The 19,426-nt window shown below is 47.0% G+C and overlaps 1 protein-coding gene across 1 annotated transcript in view; it reads right to left on the reverse strand.

Moving 5' to 3' along the window:
• Positions 1-820: 820 nt before the first annotated feature.
• Positions 821-19,426, reverse strand: part of ZNF536 (zinc finger protein 536) — a 90,025-nt gene continuing 71,419 nt past the window's right edge. The window contains exons 2-3 of the mRNA XM_089902969.1: positions 16,723-16,875; positions 821-3,832 (exon numbers count right to left, since the gene is read on the reverse strand). Coding sequence (XP_089759095.1) covers positions 2,253-3,832; positions 16,723-16,875 — 1,733 coding nt within the window. The 3' untranslated portion in view covers positions 821-2,252. The remainder of the gene's footprint in view (positions 3,833-16,722; positions 16,876-19,426) is intronic.

Consider the following 19,426-nt stretch of genomic DNA (forward strand, 5'->3'; position numbering starts at 1 on the left):
GGGAAGGGGGAATGAGAACTGGACAGAGTCAGGCCGTCCTGGAGGCGAAAGGACAGGGCTTCCACCCCAACCAAGCAAACACAAAGGCCAGAGAAGGGCCTTCCTTGCCTGCTCCCAAGCTAAAGCAAGAGGGAGGATGCAGAAGAAATTAGGATAAATGAAATGCAGAACTTGTGCACTCTAAAAATAGACATTTTTTGGCAGGAGTTAGTTTTGGCATCTCACCATGAGTTCAAGGTGGATCCATAGGACCTGGACTGTCCGCTGGGAAGCGACCAGGTGCCTTGGGGCCTGGCTGGCCTGAGGGTCTTCACTCCCCTTTTGGGAGAGAGGCCATGACTTACATCTCAGGCTCTTTTGCCCAATGGCTGAAAGGTTGACTAAGCAAGTTTTTTTTGCACGTACCCTGGAAATGTCAGGGAAGTGTGGTGTGCTGCTATTCTGGGAGGGGGCAAAAGGGCCTAAGAGCTGCAGCTCGGAGGAAAGGGCTTCCTGGTGCTGCCTTCCCCTCCACCCTCGCCTGGTGCAAAAGGACACAAGTGGGCACGCTTCCTCAAAGGCGGGCAGCCTTCCTTCGGCATTGATAGGACGATGGGAAAATTAATAGGGGTAATATGAGCTCATTTCAATAATAATGAGCTTATAAACATGCCAGGTTTTGATCTTTTCTGATTCATGGATTCCTGGCAGGAACTATGGGTCCTACGTAGGTATTTGAAAGAACTGAAAATAGACTTAAAAAAAAAAACCCAAACAACAATAAAAAAGAAAGCACTCCAATCACAAACTTAAAAACAACAATAAAAAAAAAAAGAGCAAAAAAAAAATTGGACTGACATAAAACTCTTTTCTCTTTCTTTTAAATATTGTTTTTAACAGCTTCAAAAGTAATGAATCGTATGTGGCTAAAAATAGATCTGGGGTGCTGGTTAATGGGGCCTTATGAATCATTCAGCATAAGGAATTGTCAATATTTTTTTGAGCTGTCAGAAATCCATTTAGTGATTTTTGACAATTCAAAAAATATTTCTGACTGCTTGATCCAGTTCTTAGTGAATTAGGGAAGGAGAGGGAGAAAGAAATACATCAATTTAAATTATGAACTGAGTCCAGCTTGCTGAATCCCACTCTGTGCTAAAAGGAATGTCAGGATTCAGAAGTTAAATACTACTCCCTTCCATCCATTTTCCTGCCTTCTTCTCTCCTTTCCTTCCTCCCTTCTTTCCTTCTTTCTTTCCTTTTTTCAACAAGTGAAGTAAAGTCACAGAAATTCATTCATAGATTACAGATGGAAAGGTACCGTGGTCATTTGTCTCTAGTGAAGATATTTGGGGCTGGGAATAACATACTGAGCTTCGATTCCGAGAAGGGCTTTCGAATAAGAATATCTGGGTGACAAGAGAATGACTTTGATCCTCCCTGCCCACGCCGACATTGATTTGATGCAGGTCTAGGCTTCAAATCTAGCATTACTTTTTAAGATCTGGAATTACTTTGGAGTAACCATATTCTTTAAGGAGGTAAAGAAGTGCCAGTTTGCTAACAAGATCAGGCAGGCATAAATCCAAGACACACAGGATCACAACCCTGCTAACCAGGGACTTCATAATGTACATTCTTGTTCGAACAACAGGTGAAGAAACAGACAGACAGAAGGCAATAATAGAAGGCCAAAGTCACAGTAACTGCCATTTGGTATGTCTGAAGATGAATCACAAATACCCCAAACCATCTCCCTGTTTGGAGAGAGGGTCATTTTATTTCTACATTGTGGTTAGTGTGATATGATTTTAGTATCCTCAAGTCATTATAAAGAAAAGTTTCAGAAAGCAGATTTGGCTTAGCAAAGCAGTAAGGGATTGTCTTTAGGCATCTTATGCATAAGTTGAAAAGACTGAAAAGTTTGCAAGTTACCATGTCTCTTTCTCTTTTTGTTTTTTGAAATTTTTCCTTTCCCCCTCAAGTTACGGGTTAAAAACAGGAGTAGTGCACACTGTGAGACCCCGCCCCCTTTTCCATGCCTTCCGTACAGGCATTTCAGATCACAATGATGCAAACTGAAACACGAAAGTACGAGGTCCAACACTTCTAAATGAAGTTGACTCTCATGATTGTCTATATTGCATATACAGCATAGTCGGGGTATTTCTTATGTGTAGTTCAAAATCTGCTCATGGATAAGTCTACCCCATTTTTTAAAAATGCACAAATCAGCACTGATGTTTTGGGAAATGAACTAAAGGAAGAGGATTCTAAAACTTACCACACAAGTCTGGCCTCTTGATACATCCAGAATTTGCTGTGCTACTTGCAAGTCCGTTAAAGGCTGCTAAGCCATCGGCGCTGTAGGCCCTGAGGACCGACAGCACATTCACCGGCTTCTCCAGGCCCTGGGGCCCCCGCTCTGGCTTGGGCAGGCTCGCCACGGGGTCCTGGGCTGGAAGAAGGCCCGGGCTGTGCCACTGCTTCTCCGATGCCTGGGGTAGAGGGGAGACCAGTCCCTGGATGGGCTGTGGGGCGCCTGCGGGCAGCAGGCCATCCCCACCGTCGCTGCCCCCGTCCTTGCTCAGGGCAGGCGGCTTGCTCATCACCTCCGGCTCCGTGTCGATATCCTCTTCCTCGTTGTTTTCTCCTTTGGAGGAGTCCATGTCCTCTGAGGAGGCGATGTCCGAGAGGTCATCAGTAGTGTTCTTATTTGTGGTTTCAGGGATCAGGATCGGGGCATCATCTTCCAAGTGGGCCTTCCCATCGGGCTCCCTGTTGGGGCAGGAACTGGAGGCCCCCGAGCCCAGCAGACCTGGGTAAACACCGAACTGCTTGTAGAAGTCTGACGGGAAGTTACAGAACGTGGGGTCCACGTGGCCAGGCCATGGGCCACCCTTCTGCTCCCCCAGAGTCTCTTTGACCTGTCCTTGGGCCATCTTTTCAGAAGCCGAGTCTAGGGGCCCCATCATGTTGGAAAGCGCCATCTCTTTGCTTGATTGTACCGAGGGCAACAAGGCCACTTTACTGGCCTCCCGGGCTTGGTCTTTGCAATTGACCGTCACCCCGACGGCACTATCTTTGCGTTTCGATTTGCCCAGGTGGTTGGCCTGGAGATGAAGGGCCATCAGCTCCATAGAGGACGTTGTGAAAGCACAAAACAAGCAGCCATGCCACGCGATGCTGTCTTGTACAGTCACCGAGGAGCCTGGGAGGGAGGCGGCGTCTGGCCGCACGGACAAGTCCAGGGGCTCGTACTGAGACTTCTCAGACTTCCTGGGGCCCGCCTTGCCGCCCGCCTTCTCCTCGCCACCGTCTGCCCCGTGGACCTTCATGGAAGGAGGGTCAGATAGGGCTTTGTCCTTCATGTCCTTCTCCTTCTTCAAGGAGCTTAGGACAAAGCTGTCCATGAACGCTTGCAAGGACCCTTGGAAATTCACACCGTTGTTCACGATACTTTGATAAGCTCTCCCGATTTCGGAGAAGTGGGTGCTTTTGGAAGGAAGGTCGGTACCTTTCAGAGTGTCTGAAGGAGCCTCAGAAGACAAGCCAGTGGCCTGCCCTGAGTGATCTCCAGATGAGAACAACCCTGATGTCCACTGCTGAGACGCAGGGCCACCTCTGAAGTCGATTCCGGGGAGACCCTTAAAGGCGCCCCTCAGGATGTCTGGCCTGATAAACAAAGCAGCTTTGTTGGACAGCTCGTCCCTGTGCTCTTGGTTCAGGGGCTGCCCAGACAGTGGCCCGGCTCCGTTCTGCCGCTCCCGGTGGTGCCGCTCTAGGTGATATTTTAAGGAGGCTGATTGGGTGCCGGCATAATCACAGTGGGGACATTTGTAGGGTTTCTCACCTGCAAGATTTTGGTATAAGGAGAAAAAAAAAAAGTGTTAATCTCATTTTGGTGTGCTGAACAAGGCTAGAAGGATCAACATTTGTTCTTGGAAACAAAGCAGCTCAAACTAATAATTAGTTAGAGAACAACTGTTTTTTAATAGAAGAATAATTCGTACTCTTAAGCTTTTTTAATGATTTTGTACCATTTGGGACTATTCAGGAATGACATACTATCTACACACAATTAGCTATCTTTTTCTTTATCTAACATGTGAAAACGGCTGTAGATTTAAAAGCTATGATTATGAAAATTAAGCATAATAATTTCAACCACAGTGATCATTAAAAGTAGAAGTTTAAAAAGACAAAGTATGTAACAAATGGGTGGTTGCAATATTTTGTGTATACGATAGCTCTAAAATTTGTTTAAATTATACACATGGAAACCATTTTTAAACCTAAAAATTTTATGGCACTGTTACGCAAGACTGAAATGAATGATTTAAGTCTTGCTCTGCAGTAAATCATGGATATAATTAGCAAATGGCATACTGCACAAGTAATTTATCATTATTTGGAGGGCACCATTCCAGACGGGCTCAGATATCTGCAGACCTACTGCATTGTTTCTAAATAAAGAACTATAAATACCGATTCTATAAAATATTAATACCATTACAGTGCATTATGATTGCAGCATGTAAAGGCATATAGTTAAGATAAAAAGCAGTCAATAAAACTTAAAAGAAAATGAGTAATAAAAAGGCACAAAATATATTTAGTTTCTGTATTTGAAATTAACATTATCTACTGGTCTTTGTAGTGCCTTAAATTTGTACTAATGGCAAACCTAATGCTCTGGTAGTAAAATGTGTAATTTACCTATAATAAGCACTTTCTAGAGAATAAAAATAGCTTTAAAGACTTTTAAAACATATAAGATCATTTTCATGAATTAAATATTTATTTAAATCCAACACACAACTTCTATTGTTCTTTCTACTATGGGAAAGATACCATAACATACAACTTAGACCTGCCTACGTTGTAGGAGAGAGGAAAAGGGGAGGGTAAACAAATGCGGATTTAAATATATTCCAAGAATGTGTTCGCAATCCAGGGTCTTCTCTGGACTTTGGAATCGAAAAGCTCTCTGGAAGGAATGGGACTGTTAGAGTTCCCACGAGCTTGCTCACAACTCCCTGTCAATATCCACAATTAATTCTCCGAGGAAATTCAAGCATCCCCCACGGCTTCCTCTATTCTATTGTAAAACACACTGATCTAAAAGCAACAGCAAGTCATGGGTGAATGGTGTATTCTGGAGACATTTTACTGTGTCTAGTCTCAGCTGACGCCGTGACTCCCAGCTCTCCAGGCATAGGCCATTTGGGGGTAAGGCACTTGTTGGGGGTGGGGTGGGGGGGGGATGCATGCATTTTGTAAATAAGAGGACCACCAGCCCAGGTTCTGAGCAGAGGACTCCAGGTCACCTCCGGACTGTGCGCTCCAGCCTGGGAGAAGCTATGCCTGCCTCATCAAATGGTGGCTATGTGCTCCTCTTTCCCTCCTACGAGCAGCTGAAGGTTTCCTCTGGACACATCAGATTCCCATCTGGGGATCTCTTTCTCTGAATGAAAAGGTCACGCTGTCTCTAGACCAATGACATGGATCTAGAGGAAGACTCACTCCCCTTTGATGTAAAGGTACAAATGGCTTCAGGCACCATTTCCCACTTCTTGAAGTCAATCCCGGTGTTAGGCTTGGATTCACTTCAGCCACTGCTATTTGGACATCTCACCGGAGACTAGGGGAACCTCAGTGGGATGGGCACTGTGGACGGGGTGCTTCCGGGCTGACCTAGAAGTCCAGTGCCAGTTGGAGAAGAGGCAGCCCCTGAAGCTGAGGGGGTGTCTGTGGGGCTTGTGGTAGGAGAGCCTGATGAGGAACTCAAGATCCTGGCCCACGGGTTGATGTAAACCCGGGGGGGAGGGCCCTGCAGTGAGAGTTGGCAGAGGTGCCTACAGGTACTGGATGAGACTCGGGTTGCATTTCAAAAGTGCACCTGGAAACGATTAAGTGCATCTGGCAAAGGGTTTGTAGAGCATGCATGGGCATCCATCAGCAGGAGATGCAGAGAGAAAATGTAGACCTTCCCTCCAGGCCTGGGTGGAGCGGGGACTGCCTTTCTTGGCTGACTGCAGGGATGCTCAGAAGAAGTGCGTAGATTTCCAAGGGACACACACTTGAAATGCTCACTGCAGCAGTGGTTGTCAGACTGTACTGAGCATTGAATCCCCAGGAGACTATAAAACACCCGTTCTGGGACCTAAGGCAGAGCAGTTCTGATTCCCTGGGTCTGGGGTGGGTCCAGAAGTGGGTGCTTCTAGTAAGTGCCCCTGATGCTAAAACTCTAAACATTACATTTTGAAAAACCACAGTGGAACAGCTTGGGGAGCTTTCAAAAGTGCTGATACCTGGTCCCACTTCCACCCCCAGAAATTCTGAGTTCCCGGGACAGACTGAGCTCTGGGGTCTTTCAAAGGCCCCCACGTGACCCTCTGTGGCGCCTGGGTGGGGAACCACTACATAGAGCCTCCCTGGGAAGTACTCTTTTAGGTCGGTACTGTGGAACAGTGTAGCAGGGAAGCTAGTCTGGACCTCTAGAGCCCAGGAGGCATCTGGAGAGTCTGGACTGGGGACAGAGAACCTGTGTTATTTTTGCTCCACTGGGCATTCCTATCTTGGGACCTTTGCTTCCCCGACCTATAATGTGGCAAGTCAGAGCACATGTTCTCTATGGCATCATGTCAACTCTAAAAGTCATGTCAAGGGCTAAACAAAGTCTCCTGAATGATGCCAGAGGCATACGTGTCCATACATGTATGTACCCGCACACCCGGAAACACATGGATTCGTTCACACAGTCTCTATTGAATGAGCACCCCCTACCCCCCAAGTACTGCTCTTGGTGCTGGGAATTGAGTGAAGAACCAAAGAGACAAGGCCCCTACTCTCACGGCTTTGAGAGGACACATATCATAGGATCATTAAAGAAAGAGGCACACACACACATACCACACACACATACACTCAGACACACCACACATCATACATACACACAACATACATTACAAACACATACACACAAACACCACACATCACACACACACACACCACACATCACACACATACACACGCACAATCACACACACCACACACACACCACACATCACACACACTACACATCACATACACACCACACACATCACACACTACACATCACATACACACCACACAGCACGTACACACAAACACCACACATCACACACACACACACCACACATCACACACATCACACCACACATCACATACTCACCACACACACACACCACACGTTACACACATACACACATACAACCACACATCACACACACAACACATTACATACATACCACACGCACACCACACATCACACACACATACAATATACATTACAAACACACACACACACCCCAAACATCACACATGCACCACACATCACATACTCACCACACACACACCACACATCACACACATACACACACACAATCACACACACCACACACACACCACACATCACACATACTACACACCACACACACATCACACACACTACACATCACATACACGCCACACACCACACACACACCACACATCACACCACACATACACACCACACACCACATACACACAAACACCACACATCACACACACACACACCACACATCACACACCACACACACACCACACACCACACATCACACACACACACCACACACACATCATACACACACCACACATCACACACATACACACACACAACTACACATCACACATACCACACATCACATACATACCACACACACACCACACACACCACACACATCACACACACTACACATCACATACACCACACACACACCACACCACAGACACACACACCACACACACACACCACACCACACACACACACCACACATCAGATACACACACATACCCACCACACATCACACACACACATACACACCACACACACACATCACACACACACATCACACACTACACATCATACACACACATCACACACACACCCCACACATCACATACACACACACATACACACCATACATCACATACACACACAGGCATCACAAACACACACCGCACAGTGCAGGAGAGGACCTCTTCACTTGACCCACTGTTCTTTTAAAGTTAAAAACAGGTCTTGACCACCACTGTTCCAGGGGAAAGAGGCCACATCTGAGAAACAAGAATGGTTAATTCTTAGCATCTAAGCCTCCAAGGATCCAGGCCCTGGTAAATTCGGGGCCACTTAACGAGAGTCCTCAAGGATTATTTTGACTGCACAGGCTCTAGAAAGCCTTCCATGCACCGCCCGTGCACACACCCTGGAACAGCCCTCACAGTGGTTTCTCCATGTGGTTCCACCTCCAAGTTCCTGAGAGGCTTTATTTGGGTGACTGCCCCCTACCACCCAATTCCCCAGGTAAATGCTCCAGAGTGAGCTGTGTGGGATAAACCCACCCGCTTTGGATGTTTCGTTTTAAAAATGAACAAAAACCTGATTTTATTTTCTTTATAACCCCTAAATGATTCGGATAACCACTATCGTCCTCTGCCTTAAAGCCTTTCCTGGGCTTCATCAGGTACAAGGAAATGCTCTGGGGACCACCACTAGCCCCGGCCGGGGTGCGTTTCTGGTGGGCAGACCCAGGGGTGAGCACATCCCCCTGGGGAAGCCTGGCCACCCAAGGGTCTCGTTTCACTGGAAACAGTCCAGCTGTTTACCAAGCAACCTCCCTGGAGGGCACATTTCAGAGCCCTCAGGAGGCAAATGTCTCACAACAGTGGCCTGGACTGGGTGGGAAAAACCTGTCAGCACATTCAGCGGGCTCTGAGGTATGGTCAAGGTCTGCTCTTCGGTGTCGTCGACTGACAAACGCCGAGTCCTGTGCTAAGAGCTGCTTCTCGTCCCACCCAGCCCGCTCTCGCCCGGGCAGGGCTCTGCCTGAGACTCGGAAAGACGTTCTGTGCAGCCCCGTGGCCCAGACAACCTCAGACCCTGCCAGCAGCTCTGTCCTCAGACCCATAAGTGAGTCCAAATCTACTGGGGGGAATCGGACAGACTGCCCAAGGCTTTGCAGGGTGACATGAGCCCTCTGGTCACCTCCACGATGTTCGCATTCAATGTCTTTGCATCTGCCTGTTGCAGGAGCCATACCCTCAGATGCTTTCAGAGCTGAGCAGACGACGAGTGTGCGAAACAGCGGGGTGGGGGCCACCCACCTCTCCTGGAGGGCCACCGCCACCCAATGCCACCAGCAGTGGACACAAGGACCTCGATCTAAGGAAAGCCTTGCTTCCAGATTTCTACATGCAATATCCCAGTTTTAAAATATTGGCACGTACTTAAAAACTTTTTAAAACACAGAGAGGGCCAAAGACCCTATCCTGCAGACCAGGTCTGGTCTATGAAACTTGTGTCTGGGTAAAGGATGACCAGTGTTGAGCCATTCACCTACCAAAGGAAGCAGGGAACCACAGCAGTAGGTTTCTGTGGGGAAATTTCTCACAATATTTTAAAGGAATAAGAAGTGGGCCCAAACAATGCATTTCTAGAAAAGGGAGTTTTGCTAGAAAAGGCGTAATAAATTAAAAAACTCATCACTCCATGGTTCATCACTCCATGGTCTAATGGTCACTCCATGGTCTAATGAAATTATTGGAACCATCTTACATTAAACCAGCTACCCACTGACACATGGCATAAGACGCATATTCAATTCTGGAATATCATTGATAACTTCTCCAAGTCGTTGTATCATAAATTTTAAGGACTATATGACCAAGTGGTATAATTAGTTCATTGTACCTATTTTTACATGGTCATGTCTCACCATTCTGAGCCTCACTTTGCACTTGATATTCAAGGAAACCTCACTGTTCTGGGGAGTTATTCTGGAACTATTCAGAGCAAGTTCCCTATAGTGCTTCTCCAAAAATAACAGGGGGATTCATTTTATTCTCGTTGGAAATTCCTTTATCAAGCTTTTAAGAAGGGCTTCATGTTTCTAACTTTCTCGTGTGTGTGTGTGTTAAAACCCCAAAAGTGTTTTCACTTTTACGTTGGGTAACCTAATATTTTCCCGTATTTGCATCCTCTATTTGATATTTATTTAGTCTTTCTACATGTCTTTACTTAGTTAATACCAGGAGAGATAAATACGGTGGTGCCTCTGCAGAGAAGCTTCAGTACATTAATATAAATTGTACACTAATTCCCCCAAAGCATATATATGTTGTAAACCTGAAGACTTTTCACACAGCTGCTTATTGCTAAACAGTGCCTTGTCCAGAAGGGGACAATCTGTGTCTCTAATTGCTGTCACTGAAGCCGAGATTCATTATGTGACTTTCCCATTAAAATGTGAGCATTAATTTGTATAATGAAATATCGCCCACTGCAGTGTTCATTAGCCATGCCCTACTGTATACGGTACATTGTTAGCTACCTAGAAACTGTAGTTAATTTCACTAATGGATATTTCCCTACTTAGTGTTTGGTAGGAAATTTATACTGTAACGTTACCTCTTAAACTTTTAAGGAAATTTAAATTCAATCAATTATTTTCAACAAAAGTTTGGGATGTCATTAAGGCAGGAAAAGCAAGGATGGGGGACTGTGGAAGAAGGAAATGGGCTTTTAGTTCATCTTAGAGAAACGACAGAATTTTAATTCAAAACAAAAAGAAAAAAAGGAATCGTCTCCTTTCGGGCAAATGGGTCTTTTTGTTTTCTCATCATCACGCAGGTATCTGTCCCCCACTAAGAATAACTCAATGCTCTCCTTTTAGAAGAGGAAATGGGAAGAGCGCCCATTTTAACCAATCCTTTTCTGAACATTTATTCAATGTGCTTTTATAAATGTTGAAACAGCCTGGTTACCTCACCAGAAGAGGAGACGCAAAAGCATCAAAGGTAAGCTGTGTGTGTATCAGGCTTAGGGTACCTAGCTTAGGCGGGCTGAACTTTCATTTCCACCCACATCCACAGACCAGTCGCTGCTTGGTTGAAAGGCAGTTTCCAAAAAGGCATCAGGAGTTTATCATCTCCACTATGCCAGCGTCTAATTCCACCCCACTTTCCATGCCAGGGGTCAGGGGGCCTCCACCAGCCACAGTAGCCGTTTCCTTGCCCCACCGCCTCCCTAAGCTCATTGGGCTGGTGGGAAATGGAGGCAAGCGGGTCAAGGAGGCCTCAGGCCAGTCTGAGTTAGGGAGCAAGGAGGAGCCAGGGTGCACAGTACTTCCCTTTTAAATCGCTGGGAGGCTGCGTCAACACACCTTGTGGGTACAAGTCACTTCCTTTCCTCCAGCTGGTTATGGTGTGGACACACACTGTCAAAGAAATGTTGCATTAATTCCCTAAAACAAGCCAAAAATTCACCCAGAAAAGTAAAAATAGCAATACAGTGCAGTGGTTAATAGAATGGAATTCTAAATTAGGCAGATCTGGATTATGACCTGTGATCAATGCTGGGCAACTCTGGGTGGGTAGCTTCACATCTCTGAGGCTCAGTTCCCTCCCCTTGCAAAGGGGACGGGGCGGGATAAGGGGCGATTTGGAACCTGGCCTCCAAAGTGCTGTGAGGATTAAGGGGCGAATAATAATAATCCACAAGCAGCAAGCGGTGCTTGCACACGTGAGTGCACAGAGAATGGTGACTACAGTTGCTGTCGTTGTTGTTGTTATACTATCCTTGTTGGCTGAATTCTTCTGTGGGCATCCAGTTGCTGTCATGCTGTGTAGACAGCTTCAGTCATGAGGCAAGAAAACTCCCAGGCTGTGCCTTCCCCACAGGGAGGGCACACAACCCTTTGGAGGGGCTGCAGGAGAGAAGCCTTCTCACCTCCACAGTCCCCTTTGGCTCCATCAGGACAGAGGAGCCTCGGGTCTGGTGCCAAGAATGCAGGTGAGAGCCAAGGAGGGCACCCCGTGCATCCCACCTGGGCAGCGCTCAGCCGCTATATCACTGAGGCACCACCCAGAAGGGTGGGCAGTGCTGGGCATGCCCCTCAGCCCACCCTGAGACCCCTGGAGAACCACGGCTGGCTTCCCTGTACAAATCTAGTCCATAAAGAGATGCCCAGCTCAGGGCCAGACCAACACATGCAGCAAATCAAAACCAGATTAATAAACCACTAGCATAGTTTGAGAGGGGAATAAACTAATGAGATTTATTTTTAATTAGTCTCTGAACTTTAGTGCCTCCAAGTTTTCATGAGTGAGGTTGCTTATTATATTTCTCTAAAATGGCCTTCCTGGGACAACAGGCACCCCCTGGGAAACCTGACACACAGGTGGGTCATCACATGGGGTGTTACACCCTCCTGGGGCTTGTGGGGAATGCACACCCCTCCAGCCTTTCAGGAACTGATCAGCGCCTGCCTACCTCCTGCACAAAACAGACACACTGGACCCTTCAGAGTATCCCCAAGGTAGTACCTGGAGGAGGGGGTAGTGAGGGAACAGATGGAGTACATTTGCAGGCAGCCAATAAAGAAATGACTGGCTGGCCTCGGTCAGGGGCAACCTGGGGGCCTCCCTGCCTCCTGTTGCATGGTATGACTAAGTGCTTCGCCCAGATATTTGGTCAAACACTATTCTGGATGTGTCTGTGAGGGTGTTTCTGGATGAGAGTAACATTTGAATAGTAGACTGAGAAAGCAGATTGCCCTCCCCAGTGTGGGTGGGCCTCATCCAATCCGTGGAAGGCTTGAATAGAACAAATCTGAGTAAGGGAGCTCTCTCTTTGAGCTGGGACTCCATCTCAGACTGGGACTTATACCATCAGCCTTCCTGCTTCCCAGGCCTTTGGACTCAGACTGGAACTTATACCATCCACTCTCTGGGGCCTCCAGCTGACCAGCTGCAGATCATGGGACTTCTCAGCCTCCATAATCAAGTGAGCCAATTCCTTATAATAAAGACCTCTCTCTTTCTCTCTGTCTCTCTCTCTATATGTATATATATATTGATGTGTATATATGTATATGTACACAGATGTGTATATATAGATATATATTTGTATATATATGTATATTTATAGATGTATATATGTATATTGATGTATCTACATATGTATATGTATATAGATGTGTATATATGTATAGAGATGTGTATATATTTGTATAGAGATGTGTATATATTTGTATAGGGATGTGTATATATGTTTATAGATATGTATGTATATGTATATAGATGTGTATCTATGTACATGTACATAGATGTGTACACACACACATGCACACACGCACACTGTTTCCCTGGAGAACCCTAACTGACAAAGTCTCCTTACTGACTGGCTCTGAATTCCAATCACCGGCAGCGTGCTCTAGAAGACAAATCGCACACGTCCAGTGATTGGGTCCTAATCAGCCCAACTTTCAAATAGGAGAGAAGTTCAGCCTTCCCTGTGTGGGCAGCAATCAACGTCTGTCCTGCAGGAGCCGGAGAGGGGCAGCCCCTAGGATGTGAGGGTACTCTGGGTGCCTCCCCTCCATCACGCATGGATCTGGCTGGAGCTTGGGGGACAACAGAAACGTTCTTGCTACCTGCAGGCTCTGCCCAGCCCACAGGTGTTCAAAGCAACCAGACTGGTGCATCTGCTCAGAACCTCTCTAATAAACAGGTGCTGGGAGAAGAAGAGCAGTAACTGAGTTAATGTAGTGGAGTTAATAATGGAAAGTGTTTTCATCAGAGTTGATGCTATACGATCAAAACTTCCCATAGAGATGGGGTAGGACAGAAAGACACAGAGAATGTTCCACCTCATATCCTGACCAATTAAAATATATTTATTACACATTGGATTTTTAATGTGCTCGTATGGGTCCATTATAGAAAAACTTCAAAAGATGGCATCTTGGAAAACAACTCTTCTATTTTGGAGACTGCTGTCCTCTGGGCATGTCACTGGGAAATACAAAACCGCAAAGAGAAAGGGGAAGGCAGTACAGGACATCTCCACAACTGGGGCCCCTATTAACTCATTCATTAGCAAACCACTTGATTTTGATTTGAATTACACGTAATCTGCACTTTTATGTTGTCACAATGGATGTTTTACTTTGGTGATTTATAACGTGTAACACTTTCTGTTCTGTTCAGAAGCGCAAGTGTAAGCATTTTCCAACTTCTTTGTTCTTTGATAAAAGGAAATTGATCTTTATCCGGTTACCATTCTGCCTTTTAAACACTGCAAATTCTGTTTCCGAGGAGGGCTGGTGGTGTGATGTTTCCATGGCTTCTTTCATTTTCACCCTTATTCTGGGAAGTTTCTGGAACGCCTCTGTCCGTGGCCCTGTCTTGCTTCTCTCTGTGTCTCCAAAGACTATTGATCACAAACTTTGGAAGTTTGTGACGCAAAAGAAGCAAAAGTTTGGAAAAACATAATGTTTCTCAAGCTTTAAAACTTCTAAAAACAGTATCCATTTGTTTCTACCCAGGTTCAGCAAGACTTCTTTCTGCCAGCTTCAGTCCTAATTTACCAAGAATATTCTGTGGCGTTTCCACTCGAACCACAGGCAAGCTGATGGGGGTGGGGGCCCCCAGGGGCAGCAGAGCTCCTGGTTGGGAGGCACTGCCCCTTTCCTTCCAGACCCACACTCCCCGGCAGGGCCGGCCTCACCTGTTGTGAGCCATCATGCACCTGGGAAACCTGGCCCAGGAGCCTGTATCCACATCACATGAAAGGGAAGTATCACAGCACCCGCCTGGCCAGGTCTCCACGCTCCTGTAGGCAGTGAGACCGTGGGTGCCCTGATGGACTGTCTCCCATGTCCTGACGGTCTGTGGGTCCCTCCCAACCACCACAACACTAGGGGACCCGGCTCCAACCTGGGGAGGAAAGTGGAAATTACCATGATCTGAGAAAGCTGAGCTGCCTCTCCTTGAGCCCCATCACTGGGAAGAGCTTACTGAGAAGGGGACATTGGTGCCAAACTCTGAAGGTGAGGGTGCAAGCTGGTGACCTATCTTACAGAGAAGTGCAAAGGCCCTGAGGCAGGAACTAAGGGACTCCTCGTGAAGCTCCTGCGGAAAGGTCTTCCATCCATAACCAGGAATCTAGCACCTGCAGCCTGGCTGCCACGCTGTGGCTTCTGACCAGCTCACGTGTGCAGGGTGCCTTTCCCAAAGGACCACAGGTTCCCTAGGGAAGGGTCCACGTTCCCCACTGCACTTGTCCCCTCTGTGCTACCCGTCACAGGGCAGGCATTGCAGGAGTAGGGTCACTCACTTATTTGTTCTGTCATTCAACCTCTCAAATAAATGTACCATGCCCCCTGTAAGCTGCAGTTTACTGCAAGGTGCTCTTGTAGGCCCTGGGGTTCTACAGCAATTAAATAGATGGATAATATTACACCTTCACATTCTACTTGGTGGAAGACAGACAACACAGAAGGAAATGAACAACTGAACTGAACAAGATAATTTCAGAAGGTGTTAAGTCTATGGAGAAAATAAAGCAGGGGCGTGAGGGATATTTCAGGCAGGGTAGTCACGCAATCTCTCTGAAGAGATCACATGACGCTAAGCCCCCAGTGACCACCTGGAGGAAGAACATTCCAGGTGGAGGGGGCAGTAGGTGCAGAGGTCCTGCGGCAGAAGCAAGCACTCTGCATTGGAGGAACAGGAAGAAGGCAATGGGGTCGCAGGGTGGTGATAAGGGTGAAGATGGGCAAGGTGGGTCGGGTCCCATGGACCCTGGAGAGTGAGCAAGCTTGGCACGTAATTTTAGGAGACCCCTCTTTGCCCTGGGGTGACCCCATGAGAGAAGTGCTCCAGGACAGGGAGGGACAGTGGTGATGCCCAACTGCACCCAGGCTGAGAATAAAGACAGCAGCCCATCCCACTGCCACCTGTCCTCAGGGCTCCTCTGGGTGTCAGGGAGATTTGCAGGCACAGGTGAGGGTCCAGGTGAGGGCTCCTTGTCTTTAACCACATGCTGCACATGAGGCCCGTACACACTAAATATTCTTCACAACCCTAAGCTTTATTGATTCCTTGGGAAACAGACCACAATTATTTTTGAAAATAGATGGCGTATTTGTCTATCCTCTGAAGCAGCTCACACTCCAATAGATAAAGTGTCAGGAGAAAAATCAAAGAAAATGGAGGTGTCCATATGTCAGAGAGAATTTTTTTGTATTGGCAATGTGCAAACAGCTAGCAGAAAAGCTCACAAGAACCATGACCGAGAGACAAGATAGAGAGACCAAGAGAAGCCCTCACCTTGAGGGGCTCGGACAACGCCGTAACAGGGGAAATGACCACAGTGGTCCAGCGGCTTGGTTAAGAGCGTCTCGAGTTTTCTTTTGAGGAGACCCAGTGGAGAGTCACCCACCCTCCTCTCTATCTATCCAGTCCCAGGTGTGGGCACGTAACCCCAGCTGGGCTAGAAGCCAGCCTGCCTTCAAAGACCTCCTACGTGCCCTTGTAGAGTTAGAGTTTGAGCTGGGTTCTCATCACCTGCACCTGAAAGGCCCCTGGTCCATGTGAGGATGTGGGAGGTGCTACTTCAGTGCAGCAGAAGGATGCCATCAGCAAAGTGTCACAGGGCCCCGGACAAAGCATCATCATCCCAGGCCTGGACCATGGGAGATCCACGTCCACATGTCCATGTGTCATTCAGGGGGGTGAGTATGGAGTAAAGAACTGGGTCGTTAGGGTCGGTTCAGACCCACACAATGGTGCACGGATAGACCCACAGACGGTGGACCTAGGACAGGAGCATGGCAACCCTGGGCCTCCTCCTTGGAGCTGTGCACCTGGATCCCTCACCTGTGTGTATCCTCAGGTGGACCTTTAGGTGATGGGATGTCCGGAAGGTTTTCCCACAGTACGGGCAGTCCTTCATGGCCGAGCCCAGGCTCCTGTCTCGAAGCAGTGCGGGCTGCTGGACGCCGGCAGATCTCCCAGCCTCCTCTCCAATGTCTGCAATGGAGGAGAAATATTCTCACATCACTTCAGCACATGTCAGAAGTTGTTCGCACCAAAACTGCCAACACCACACAAGGCTAAACATGTCAATACTACACCTGTCTATTTCATTCTTTAAATCTGACAGAATGCTGACAATTCACGTATTTTCTTGTTATTCTCTTAAATTATTTCATCTTTCCTATCATGATTTTAAGCAGCATATGGTACCTTTATATTGAACTGAATTAAACAAGAAAAGAAACAGCTGTGTCAGCAGCTGGTTTGATTTCTTCTTTTGCTTAGCTCCTATTAAACATTTTTTTTCAAAAGTTTAAAAATGTTGGTGGTTGTTGAGTCTGATTAATTTATAATATGGACTAGCTGGAGAGTTTGCTATAGGATCAAAATCACATTTGCATTATATCAGGCAACAAATGAAAAAAAATGTGTCTCGGCTGAGTCCCCAAGACATGCAGACGTACAGCTATTTTGGGACAGGAAAGAAAATTATCCCAAACTGATCATTTCTTCCTTGTAGAGTCTTGCCTCCATCGCTGGCTGGTGTAATCTCATGAAAGGGAGAAGAAAAAGTATGGAAATGTGGTTCCACAATTAGCCCATGATAAACATATAGTGACATATTCAAAGTCATGTGCAGAAACTCAGCTGCAGAACTCCCATAAACTTAGAGCACTGCAGTTAAATCTTTGTGCAGTGACCTGAGAACTTCCTTTGTAAAGTATCAATACAAATGTTCCTTCCTGCTGTTATTTGTTATGTAACCCAAACCATTAGAAAATGGAATAAAATTTACATACGGCTGCCTTCTGCACAGAAATGATGGGACATAATAGTAAATAGAACTGTGAAAATATCTAGTGGTTGGAGGATATGTTATTGCAACACCCGAGGCCTGACATCACGTTGTCAAAGAGGCGACATCAGGGGAGCAGGGCAGGAGCTGGGACTCTGCATCTCGAGAAGGGGAGGCAGGCAAGCCTTCTCCTCTGGCCTCCCCGCAGGGCTGGAGGCTGCTTCCTGGCACATAACCCAAGCTCCTGAGGCTGGCAGGGTCCTGGCCGCAGCTTCCGGCCCACCCTCTAGGTCTCCTGGTAGATTTCACCATGAGAACAAGGGGACCTTCTGGGATAATAAGCAGACCTGTGAGTTCCGCAGAGAGCAAAAAAAAAACAAGATTTGTACCTTCCAAGCACTGGAAAATGCAAATTGCTTTTATTCTTCAACATCCACTCCTGGTGCTCTCTGCTCACAGCCGAAAGGGACAGACTCACAGGCCACGGACAAGATGAAGGCAGTCGCACTCAATTCTTATTTGGATGTCTGCTCGGTGCAACCGTGGAAACCCTCTGGCTTCGAGCATCCTCTCTGAATTTGGACTGTGCACGATGGCATCATCACCCTAGAAATTTTCCTTGAAGGCTCACTTTTAATCCTATTCTCCACAACTCTTCTAACCATCCTTGGAAGAGCTGTTCAAAGGTCTAACTGCCCAGCTTTTTTTTTCCTCGTAATTTTACACAGGGAGGGGGACTCAGTTCATCCACATCTAGAACTCACTTGACCTAGCACTAGCTTTGTGGTTGTCCACATGACTGTGGAGAGACTACCAAAGATGGCTACTGGGCTGCTGATAAGGGAAAATAGGCACAAGAGAGTGTTGCCAGGTCACGGCAAACAAATGTCCCACATGCAGTCCTAGCAGGAAGTCCCTGTCCGCAGGTCAAGTCCACCAGGGCTGCCACCACCTCTGTCTTAAAGAGCCAGTTTGTCGAGAGCCCAGGATAACAATGGCCAGATGCCAGATGCCAATTCCAAGTCAACCGCATCCTAGTCATAAACAGCTGAGAGGCCATCTCTTACCCATCTCCCTCCACCACCCCCAAGCCACACCAACCCCAAACCTGTTGCATTTGCCCTCCCAGCATTACTCATTCCTTTTGTGGGATCATGAGGTCAGCTTAAAATAACAACGAGCCTGATTAAAATTCTGCCCAACTGCTCCCTGCAACAGGGTTAAGACACCCTATTTAAGTTAGGAGGCCATGAGCTGTCCATTTGAATGATGAGCAGAACTAAGTGTTGACTTCAGGACAGGAGTAGGCAGGTGTGGGCTTTTAATGTTGCACCCCTGCCCATCCTCGTGTCCCACGGTCTGCAGCTGAGCACCTTCCCCAGATCCTCCTCCGTCGGAGCCCTTGGGGAGCAGTCCAAGGCAGGGCTGTCCAACAGAAGAGAATAGAGAGTGTGGGGAACATACTTCCACTGCAGCTTTTGGTGAGCCCCGGCCCAGGGCACAATATAGATAAATAGACAGATAAGGCCACTGCCCTGCGCTCCCACCGGCTTTACAGAAGGTGAGGATGAGCTGTGTCTCACTATATGTCACTCTAAGCGATGGCCTGTATCTGTTTCCCTTTTATCTTTCTATCTTGGATATGTGTGGCCCAATAAAAAGAATGAATTTGTAAGATAAACAGCTTTCTTTGCAGATTTAAGAGTCTAATTTTCACTTTACACAGAATGTTTTTTCTGTTTTTGCTTT

Source organism: Delphinapterus leucas, chromosome 20, assembly GCF_059928025.1.
Source record: "Delphinapterus leucas isolate spDelLeu-1000000601 "Yukka" chromosome 20, BTC_Dleu_Yukka2, whole genome shotgun sequence".
In the NCBI taxonomy this organism is placed as follows: Eukaryota; Metazoa; Chordata; class Mammalia; order Artiodactyla; family Monodontidae; genus Delphinapterus; species Delphinapterus leucas.